The sequence below is a fragment of the Sus scrofa genome, chromosome 4, assembly GCF_054392235.1.
Source record: "Sus scrofa isolate SSC_HxYL_T2T_F1_AM1 chromosome 4, Sscrofa_HxYL_maternal_Yorkshire_Landrace_v2.0, whole genome shotgun sequence".
NCBI classification, from domain to species: domain Eukaryota; kingdom Metazoa; phylum Chordata; class Mammalia; order Artiodactyla; family Suidae; genus Sus; species Sus scrofa.
Window position 1 is genome coordinate 110,905,087 of NC_139386.1, and position 11,763 is coordinate 110,916,849.

Sequence of the window (11,763 nt, forward strand, 5' to 3'; positions counted from 1 at the left end):
TTTAGCATGATGAGCATGATGCTTAAAATAAGTAGGAATAAACAAATTTGACACTCTGTGTAGACTCAAATGTCCACACAGTCAATGACAATACTAAAGTTTTAAGTCAAAGTTAATGGTAGAATAAATGGGCCACTGGCAAAAACAGGAACTTGAAAGAATTAGCTTGGAAAGCAATTGAGCCCCATTCTGCATGTGCTGCACCTGAAACAACAGTCCAACAGAAAGGTATATAATACACATAGGCAGTTGTATATATAGGATTATCAGGTACCTTTTTAACACCAAGTATGGCTTGCCCTGTCTGACATTTTAAAAAGTAAGATGTTTTCAGTCAATGATCACGGCTTGCCAAATTCAAGAAGGTAAAATAGGTATGTCTTCCTTTTTTCCACATCACCCAGACAGAATACTATTATAAGTCAATATTACAAAATAAAAATTACTCATTAAATTTTTGGAAATTATTTTAATAATAAGCTTGGAATAAAAAATAAATTTGTAAAAAACAAATTCATTAAATTACTTACTCTTTTATTAAATCTTTATTTTCTTGAATTCCTTCTTCTAATTTCAAACTTACTTTTTCATTTTCAAACTAATTTATAAGACAGAAGAACAATTCATCGCATTTTGTTTAGCAAAATAAACATGAGTATAATTATTAAGCAATATTTCTTTGCTAACATGTTACAATGGTCTAAAAGAATTATTTTCCTTGAATACAAAAAGAACTTTTTTGTCACAATTATGGATATCCTATAAGAATATGGGTCTCACTTCCATCAATCTAAAATTAGGTTTGCTGAATCATCTCCAAACATTGGGATATCCCAATGTTGCATTTTATCAAAATTTTTCTTTCACTATGCCATAAAATTTAAGCTACACAGTTTCAAATTTAAAGTTTTTTTTCTTTTTACAGCCACACCTGCCAGCATAAGGAACTTCCTGGGCCAAGGGCTGAATTGGAGCTGCAGCTGCTACCTACACCATAGTTTATGGCAATGCCATGTCCTGAATCCACTGAGCCAGGCCAGGGATTGAACCTGCACCCTCAAAGAGACAACATCGGGATCTTAACCCACAGAGCCACAATAGGAAATTCCCAAATTAAAAAAGTTTTATCTACAAATGTCATATTCTAATATAATAAAAAGATATTTATATCAAACGAGACATCTTCAGTAACAGGAACTAATAAAAATTAAAACTCTATAACCAGAATCATTAAGTCAGGGAGTTCCCAAAGTGGCTCAGCGCAAACAAATCTGACTAGTATACATGAGGATACAGGTTTGCTCAATCCCTGACCTCACTCGGTGGGTTAAGGATCCAGCATTGCCATGAGCTGTGGTGTAGGTCGCAGACACAGCAGCTCAGACCTGGCATTGCTGCAGCTGTTGGGTAGGCCGGCAACTACAGCTCAGATTCAACCCCTAGCCTGGGAACTCCCATATGCCCTAGGCGTGGCCCTAAAAAGACAACAACAACAACAACAAAATCATTAAATCAATCTTTATCTAAAATAAGTTACTATTCCCCTAAGATACTCTTTCCCTAATCACCTGCATTAAGTTTTGTGAAACCTGTCCACTGTGTTTATCCTGAAGTTGAAATGGAACTATTATCAATGAAACGTCAAAAAGCACTGTTATAAAATCCGTATCACAGAAACAAGATAAACCCAACTAACACTGAAATAATAGTCTAAATAGTAGTATAACATTTACTATACTATATTTTCAATTCCAAATTTGATTATACCTGTAGTTCTTGAATGGCTTTCCGCTGTGCTTCAATTATCTTTCTATTTTCTTGCAGCTTGTTTTCTTTCTGCTTCAGTTCAGATTCTACACCTACTTTCCACTTCTTGATCTTTTCAGCCTCCTTATATAGTTTTGAATATAGTCTGCTCATCGGCTCTGAATTCTATTATAAAATACATTTTCAAAGATTGTTAATTTAGCTGCCTATTGAAAATATCCATGAATATCTTAACATTTGAGACTAAATCTCTCATTTTATGACCTAATAGCATACTGAAAGCTGCTTTTAACTTTTTTTTTTTTTTTTTTCGTCTTTTTGTCTTGTTAGGGCCATACCCGAGGCATATGGATGTTCCCAGGCTAGTGGTCTAATGGGAGCTGTTGCTGCTGGCCTATACCACAGCCACAGCAACACCAGATCCAAGCCTTGTCATCGATTTACACCACAGCTCACAGCAACGCCGGATCCTTAATCCACTGAGCAAGGTCAGGGATCAAACCCATAACCTGATGGTTCCTAGTCAGATTCGTTTCCGCTGCTCCACAACAGGAATTCCTTAACTTTTTTTTGACTAAGGCAATATTAACTTCACTAAGGTTACCAGACTTGATTAAGTTAGTCCTTGTTGAATAAAATCAAACAACTTCAGAATTTTTGTACCTAAGCCGGAAGTTAGAAATATTTAAGTCAATGAGAGAATCTGGCTATTAAAAGCTAAAATAAATCACTCTAATGAAATCTATAAATTTAGCAGTGGTCTTGAAACATTTTGGTTATATAAACAGCTTGAGGATTTAAATAAAGCTAAAATACAACAACAAAAAGTAGAGAACACAAGATCTAACTTTCATTTAGCATGAAGTTTTATTTGGATTTTAATTGCATTTCCTAGAGCATCCATTTCCACATTATAAGGTAAATGCCAGAAGTTGTTTTGGTGGTTTTTTGGGTTTTTTTGGCTGCACACACAACATACAAAAGTTCCCAGGCCAGGGATCAAAGCTGAGCCACAGCAGCTACCCAAGCCACTGCAGTGGCAAAGACAGATCCTTAACCAACTACACCACACAGGAACTCCAGAGGTAGTTTTTTCTCTTTTTAATCACGCTATTTTCTGCTTGATAATAGCTCTTTATTATCAAACTATATTAATAAATTTCCTATTTCTAAATTTATAATACCATAATCCCAGCAACAAACCTATAGCACTTTATCAGGTCATGGAATTTCTCTTTGCTTTAGACAGTTATGTGCCATAAGTAGAAATGACTATTATAACTAAATCAAAAGTATAACATATCCTACAAGTTTCTTAGGAATAAGCAATCAAACCTATCAATTCAAGAATTGTTTGTAAAATACTGGCTTAATTCTCAGCTTTTTCACATATTGTATCCAGATCCCCTTTTATATTCTTGATTTAAATGGTTTAAAATTAAATTGCCCCTGAAGAATGGATGCTTTTATAACCCAGGAAAATACACAGGCCTAGTTATTTTAGCAACTTCAGAAAAAGGAGGAAAAATGTTATAAAGAATATAACTTAAAACATTAACCAAATATTAATCCTTTTAAACTTCAAAAGAAAGACAGATACAAATAATAATGATACTCGAATTACAAGAAATATCATACAGATAGGAAATCTTCTGACCTCAAAATCAGAGTCCTTTAGTCCTTCCTGGTAGTGACAACTGTCAGAATTATCAACCTAAAAAATGAATAAATTTTCCCTGTAAGAAAGTATTTCTGATGAGAGTTTCCAAATAGTAGCAATTAAATACTGAAGACTAGTAATCTAACAACTCAGAATTTTCTTTTTCAAGCAAGCAATTCAATACCTAAACAGACTACATCTGTATTCACTATACATAACTGACCTGTTCAAGCATAGGCAAAAAGTTAACTTTCTGTAAAGCAGGATCTGCAAAATAAAAGACAACTAGTATTAAATATACAACATCTTATTTTTTATATTAAGTGTTACATCTAGCTTTAATGTCAAGACTATCATAAGATACATATATTATTTGCAATGTCCAACAATGTGTATTTTAAAATGTTTCTATGAAAGGTGATACATTGCTTTTCAAGTTTCCTACCTGAATCAATGTTTTCCCCATTTTTGGAGAGATTAGTCACCACAAATGGAAAACCAAAATCATCTTCAACACATTTGTTGAAACCCTAGAATCAAAAAGAAGTTCTTAAACATACTGTCCCATACTACTTTAATAACAAGCAATGTAATATGCGATTTCATGCATAATATACATCTGCTTAAAGTGACTATAATTGTAAATCCTTTTATATATATAGTGTTTAAATTATCAAATGCTTTTGTTATGTAAACAAAGCAAAATCTTTACATTTTCGCTTATAAGATAAAGCTAAACTAAAATTACATGATATGTGCTTTGTAAGTACTCAGGAATAATATTAGTAATTTTCATGAGTAGCACAGAATATTTTCTTCAATTTCATTATGATCTTCCCCGGGTAGAAATGAGAATTATCTTCACTGCATAGCATTTTAATGTTACACTCTTCACTACAGAGACAAAGATTTTTCTGCAGCTGATAAAATTAAAATACTCATTGCTTCATCCCATCTCCAACGTAAAGTTCGACGTGAGAAATGTAAATAAATCACCAGGAAAAGCCCTATTTCACCTGAGAAACTTGGTATAATTCCTCCTTTTCGATAACAATCTACTATATAAATGAATTTCCCTCTTTATCCTGTCAACCAGAAGGGTCAAATTTTAAGTGCAACCACACACTAATTTTTACCAGAATGTTGACATATCTGTCGAAATTTTCTTAATTTTTCCTTACCTCAATGTTCTTCTAATTTGTATTTTATCATTTCATTGTATATGTTTATAAATTGCGTCAAATCATTTAAATAAAGAGGATTAAAAACAAGAAGCTTCAGGAGTTCCCGTCGTGGCGCAGTGGTTAACGAATCCGACTAGGAACCATGAAGTTACAGGTTCAATCCCTGGCCTTGCTCAGTGGGTTAAGGATCCGACGTTGCCATGAGCTGTGACGTAGGTTGCAGACGCGGGTCGGATCCCACGTTGCTGTGGCTCTGGCCTAGGCTGGTGGCTACAGCTCCAATTGGACCCCTAGCCTGGGATCCTCCATATGTCGCGAGAGCGGCCCAAGAAAATGGCAAAAAGACCAAAAAAAAAAAGCAGGTCCTGTTACTTATGCAGAGTTCTAAAAGCAGCAACGATTATTTCTTTAATGAATGATGCCTGAACACACATTGTGTTCATTATTCATTTAAAGCAATGTTATTCACAATTCTTGAGTTAAATCAGATCATATTCATTGAAGGCAAATTATAAAATATCACCAGGAAGGAAGTTCACTTTGCCTCATTCTCCTAAAAGTCAAAAATAGTCAAATCGAGACTGATCTGCAAATTTACCTTGAAGAACTTAGAATCTCCTCCCAACGTCTGAGGTTTCACTGCAGACACTTGACTGCTACTTAATCTTGGTGGTACAAACAATTTAAAGGGCTTTTGCTTTTCCATTTTCTTTTCCAGCCGTAATTATCTACTCCTGGGCAGTGGAAGGCAAAATGATACTGTCTCATTAATGCACTACTTATTCATTATCTTCAGAGTTGATGTTTGTATAATAAACGGATATTTAAAGGCACGGGCGAAACCTCTGCTGCCATGTAAGCCTACAGTGTCGCTTACTGCCGCGGTGATTAAAGCCAAAAAACACCCCCTCTGTGCCCCTATCATTCCCGCACCACCAGTGGCCTCGCAATATAAATAATCGAGAAACGCAAACTAGGATTCATCACTGCGACAGCCTGAAAAGAAAGCCCGTTACCTCCACCAGCCCTGCTAAATTGCATCACCCCGCCGGGAAGAACTAGCTTAACTTCTTGGACCAATACCGAGAGGAGCACGGGCTGCCTGCTTGAGGGAAGGGCAGGATCAAAAAACGTCGCCCAGCTCCGGGTTCGTCCTCAGGAAAGGAACGCGACACACTTACCCTTACCTTTAAAAAACTAGCGGGAAACGCGGGCTCCGTGCCCACGCGAACTGCCACTGCTGTCTATGAGGACAGCAAAAAGAACCAACAAGAGCTTCCGTCTCCGAACCTCAGAAAAGGCGGGAAATCTCTCCACGCCGGCGGCCGGGAGCCAGAGGAGGGGCAGAAGCTCGTTTAACGGCTAAATAACGGTCAGCCACGTGCGTTGGCGCCGTGTGAAGACCTACATCTCGCGAGATTTCCCTTCAGGTTAGTAACAATTCCTGCCCGGGGTTCTGTTTCTCATCAGAGTTGACATTCTCTGAGCTTCTGCTATTGTTAAAGAACGCAAGCAAAACTCTCAGGTGCTTTAAGAGATGGAAGCTCTTAAAGCGAAATCGATTTCTGTCCTCCAAGACCTCAGAGTCTTAGAAAGGATACCGAAGTGCCAACAAATGATAGTAGCTGCCTGTAATCATTTAATGGTAGTAACTGTCAAAGGGTCGTTGGGATACAGGGAAAGCAGCCCTTACAGAGTGGCCTGAGAGTCAGGAGAAGTCTTGACGGATGTGGTACGCTTCTGTTACTGCTTCCGTAAGGAATGGAAAGGTGAATACAGCGTTGGCTAGACAGTGATGGGGGAAGGGGTATTCCTGGCTGAGGGGCAGTAGGCAAAGGCCTGGAGTTGTGAGAGAGAGAAGTCCAAGAGTGAGTGAGTCCAGTGTGATGTAGGTGTGTGAGGACGCAGTAGGGAAACGCTGGACTGGAGACTGGAAACTTAGCAGATTTGAAGGGCCTGCAAAGGCTTTTGGATTGTAGCCTTTATGGATGGCACTTTTGAGCGGAAAGGGAGGTGTATGATCGAGCTGAGAAGAAAATGTTTAAGTATGAAAAATGGTTTAGGCTTATGTGGCTGGAGTTAGGGAGATAGTTTTAATAACCTGAGTAAGGAAGGTATGAGGACTCGAGCTATGACTGTGCCAGTGAAGTTGAAGAAAAGATGTCAAGGAGTTCCCCTAGTGGCTCAGTGATTAATGAGTTTGACTAACATCCATGAGGACGCAGGTTAGATCCCTGGCCTTGCTCAGTGGGTTAAAGATCCCGCCTTGCCCTGAGCTGTGGTGTAGGCCTCAGACGCGGCTCAGATCTGGTGCTGCTGTGGCTGTGGCATAAGCTGGCAGCTACAGCTCCGATTGGACCCCTAGCCTGGGAACCTCCATATGCCGCCAGTGCAGCCCTAGAAAAGACAGAAAGACCAAAAAAAAAAAAAAAAAAAAAAAAAGATGTAATGGTTAAATTAACATTCAGGTCTTTTTAAAAGATATGTTCTATTCCAAGATCGTATTCATTTAGGAGCATGGAAACTTTCTGTCACATATATATTTTGAATTTTATATTTAAATGTAAAAGCCTTCATCAAAATGAAAATGAAAACTTTACTGCATTCCATCATCAATTCTCTGATCCTACAGATTAATCACATTTAATATATCAATGGCTCTCCTTGGTTTTATTTTTCACATTTAAAAAAAGTAAGAGTATTCTCAGAGTTCCCATTGTGGCACAGCGGAAACAAATATGACTGGGAACCATGAGATCTTGGGTTCGATCCCTGGCCTAGCTCAGTGGGTTAAGGATCTGGCGTTGCCATGAGCTGTGGTGTAGGTCGCAGATGCTGCTTGGATCTGCGATTAGACCCCTAGCCTGGGAACTCCATTTGCCGAGGCTTTGGTCCTAAAAAGACAAAAGACCAAAACTCTTCAATGAACACTAAGACTAAAGTTTTGTTTTAACTTTATCCTTACCTTTGCAGCCTTCACAAGTAAGCACATTATATATAGTGATATCCTGAAGCTTTATCACCACACACTGCACAGAGTTCTTCCTGTCCCTTAACTCAAATGGAAGAATGAGTTATTCTGGACCTTTTTATTCCAGGGTAACCATCTTCAGCATGGTGAGCAACCACACAAATGGATTTACTTAATTCACAGGAAACAAGTCAGTACTCTCCACCACTGAACTGTGGATCCAAACAGTAAGTATTGAAATGACTTTGTAAAGACAGACTGTAGAGCTGGAGGAAACTGGACAGTAGAATACTGGCAATATGGTGATTCTTGAAAATCAGTGTTGTGCAGCTGATACTTGATCTGTTCTGGCAAAACATCTAGTTTAACACACACACAAACAAAAGTCAAAACGCATAATTTTCAAATTTCAAAGAGTTTTATGCTCAAAGAACAGAGTTCAACATGTCTACTACATCCCGGGGACTTGCTGTCCAGGATGAGGGGCAGACAGTAAACTGAATTGAAATGCATGATAAATGCTGCCATCGCAAAAGTATGCAATTTGCTCAAGAGCTGGGAAACGTGTTGTTGATGGCTTATACCAATCCAGTCTATCTCCTTAAGTAGAAAAGAATATTTCCCGTAGTTTGGAAGTGAAAACCTCCCCGATTTTCTGCATTTTCTTTGTTGTGGATACAATTGTTTTCAGTGCCATCAAATCAGGAAATAGATGAACTAGTAAATTATCCCACCCCACATCAAAAAAAATCAAACTAAAATACAGTTATACCAATGTGACCATTTGTGACGAAAATGACTTTCAAGCAAAAAAATTTTTATTTGAACTCCCCACTTAATACTACCTTGCCATTTGTAGATTTGATTTAACTTACTAGTTTCTTATTTTTGTTTTCTTGTCTAGAAATTTTCTGGGGATAAATTCACCTACCCCACAGGATGACTGTAAAGATGAAATAAAATCTGATATGCAAAAGGATATACAAAATACAAAATGATACTTAATGAGTATCTCTATCATCATCGTGATCATCATCATCAGAATCTCCCAAACACAAACTTACTTTCTGTTTTCAGGAGAATGACTGAATCTAAATCCAGAAAATAGGCTCCAAAAAGACCCAAGAGTGCTTAGGTCTGTATCTAGTAATATTTGTACTGATGCTGAATCACCAGGTGATTAGACTTACTCTTAGCCTCAAAATTCTACCACCAAGAAGTTTTCTTATGGTACAGCAAATTAAGGATCTGGCCTTGTCACTGCAGTGGCTTGGGTCACTGCTGTGGCAGCTTAGATCCCTGGCCCGGGAAATTTCATATACCATGGGTGTAGCCCTCCACCACACAAAAAAAAATCTTATATTAAGATTAAAATTTCAGTGGAGTTCTCATTGTGGCTCAGCAATAACAAACCCAACTAGTAACCATGGGGATACAGGTTCGCTGGCCTCACTCAGTGGGTTAGGGATCTGGCATTGCCATGAGCTGTGGTTTAGGTAGCCAATATGGCTCAGATCCTGCATTGCTGTGGCTGTGGCGTAGGCCAGCAGCTGCAGCTCCCATTCGACCCCTAGCCTGGGAACTTCCATATCCTGCGGGTGCGGCCTTAAAATGCCTAAATAAATAAATAAATAAATAAATAAACATTGAATAGCTATGCCGAACTACATTTTCTAAATTGTGAACTAGCTTCAGCAAATACCTAAAAATAACTTCTAATGTGCATGTTAATGCTATTTTTAAAAATTGAAAACAGGAGTTCCTGTTGCGGCTCAGCAGCAACAAAACCAACTAGGATCCATGAGGATATGGGTTCAGTCCCTGGCCTTGGCTCAGTAGGTTAAGGGATCTAGCATTGCTGTGAGCTGTGGAGTAGGTCCCAGAGGAGGCTCGGATACCACGTTGCTGTGGCTGTGGTGTAGACAGGCAGCTGTAGTTGCGATTCGACCCCTAGCCTGGGAACTTCCATATGCAGCACATGTGGCCCCAAAAAGAAAAAAATATTGAATACAATTTTAGACTGTTGTGCTTTTTTTCCTTCTTCATGCACCTGCAGCATGTGGAAGTTCCTGGGCCAAGGAATGAACCAGTGCCAGAGCAGAGACCCAAAGTGCTACAGTGACAATGGCCAGATCCTTAACCCGCTAAGTCACAGGAGGACTCCGTTTGTTAATTTCTTTAAAAAAAATAAAAAAATTTAAAAAAAGCCCTGACTAATCATAATTCCCACCATCAAAAAATGTTTTATTAACTACTATACTGTAGTTTTTTGTTACATACCATTGTACTGTATGTACTGGTTCAGCAAGGCAATACCCATCAGATGCAGTGACATATTAGCCATTCTTTGGTCCAATTGTTATTTCTTCATTAGTGAATACTGAAATAGAACCTGAAAGAAACAAAAATTTGGGGGACTATCTGAAAGTATGATTATGAAATTAGTATAATTTTGTACAAATACAATACTGTTTTTGAAAAATAAAGAATTTAGAAGACTTTATACATGAGATATTTATATGCACACTTTAGCTGGAAGAATATTGATTTTTCATCTCTCTGCATACAAAATTACTTAATTCTGACAACTTCTTATTGCCCAGGTCTTTATAAATAGCTTAAATCTTGGTAATAATAATAATTGCTTTTGAAAGTGTACCAAGCTTTGCCCATATTGAACTCGAGTTGGAAGAGGCAAGTCTGGGCTCAAAATGGAGGGCCATGATCCAAAGAAACCAGAGCAATCGAGAAAACTGTTTATTGGTGGTCTGAGCTTTGAAACTACAGATGATAGTTTAAGAGAACATTTTGAGAAATGGGGCACACTTACAGATTGTGTGGTGATGAGAGACCCCCAAACAAAATGTTCCAGGGGATTTGGTTTTGTGACTTACTCTTGTGTTGAAAAGGTGGATGCAGCAGTGTGTGCTCGACCACACAAGGTTGACGGGCGTGTAGTGGAACCAAAGAGAGCTGTTTCTAGAGAGAATTCTCTAAAGCCTGGTGCCCATCTAACAGTGAAGAAAATTTTTGTTTTGTTTTGTGGTATTAAAGATACAGAAGAATACAATTTGAGAGACTACTTTGAAAAGTATGGCAAAATTGAAACCATAGAAGTTATGGAAGACAGGCAGAGTGGGAAAAAGAGAGGATTTGCTTTTGTAACTTTCGATGATCATGATACAGTTGATAAAATTGTTGTTCAGAAATACTGCACTATAAATGGGCATAACTGTGAAGTGAAAAGGGCCCTTTCTAAACAAGAAATGCAATCTGCCGGATCACAGAGAGGTCATGGAGGGGGATCTGGCAACTTTATGGGTCGTGAGGAAACTTTGGAGGTGGTAGAGGCAACTTTGGCCGTGGCGGAAACTTTGGTGGAAGAGGAGGTTATGGTGGTGGAGGTGGTGGCAGCAAGGGTAGGTATGGAGGAGGTGATGATGGATATAATGGATTTGAAGGTGATGGTGGCAACTATGGTGGTGGTCCTGGTTATAGTAGTAGAGGAAGCTACGGTGGCGGTGGACCAGAATATGGGAACCAGGGTGGTGGATATGGTGGCAGTGGTGGAGGATATGATGGTTACAAAGAAGGAAGAAATTTTGGAGGTGGTAGCCATGGTGGCGATGGGTACTGTAATGATTTTGGAAATTATAGTGGACAACAACAATCAAATTATGGACACATGAAGGGAGGCAGTTTTGGTGGAAGAAGCTCAGGCAGTCCCTATGGTGGTAGTTATGGATCTGGTGGTGGAAGTGGTGGATATGGTAGCAGAAGTTTCAAAAAAATCAGCAGAAAAGGGCTACAGTTCTTAGCAGGGGACAGAGCGAGGAGTTGTCAGGAAAGCTGCAGGTTATTTTGAGACAGTCGTCCCAAATGCATTAGAGGAAATGTAAAAATCTGCCACAGAAGGAACGATGATCCATAGTCAGAAAAGTTACTGCAGCTTAAACAGGAAACCCTTCTTGTTCAGGACTATCATAGCCATAGTTTGCAAAAAGTGCAGCTATTGATTAATGCAATATAGTGTCAATTAGATGTACATTCCTGAGGTCTTATATCTGTTGTAGCTTTGTCTTTTTCTTTTCATTACATCAGGTATATTGCCCTGTAAATTGTGGTAGTGGTACCAGGAATAAAAAATTAAGGAATTTTTAACTTTTCAATATTCATGTAGT

At 38.5% G+C, this 11,763-nt stretch overlaps 1 protein-coding gene and 1 pseudogene across 7 annotated transcripts in view; one reads left to right on the forward strand and one right to left on the reverse strand.

The window, feature by feature from the left end:
- The window catches only part of SYCP1 (synaptonemal complex protein 1), a 146,210-nt gene extending 140,228 nt beyond the window's left edge, over positions 1-5,982 (reverse strand). For all 7 annotated transcript variants that reach the window (XM_085023504.1, XM_085023501.1, XM_021090000.2 and 4 more), the window contains exons 1-7: positions 5,799-5,982; positions 5,210-5,345; positions 3,873-3,957; positions 3,651-3,694; positions 3,425-3,481; positions 1,768-1,932; positions 531-598 (exon numbers count right to left, since the gene is read on the reverse strand). In XM_085023504.1, coding sequence (XP_084879630.1) covers positions 531-598; positions 1,768-1,932; positions 3,425-3,481; positions 3,651-3,694; positions 3,873-3,957; positions 5,210-5,317 — 527 coding nt within the window. In that variant the 5' untranslated portion in view covers positions 5,318-5,345; positions 5,799-5,982. The remainder of the gene's footprint in view (positions 1-530; positions 599-1,767; positions 1,933-3,424; positions 3,482-3,650; positions 3,695-3,872; positions 3,958-5,209; positions 5,346-5,798) is intronic.
- Positions 5,983-10,249: 4,267 nt separating this feature from the next.
- Positions 10,250-11,271, forward strand: LOC100623904 (heterogeneous nuclear ribonucleoprotein A3 pseudogene; annotated as a pseudogene).
- Positions 11,272-11,763: the final 492 nt, after the last annotated feature.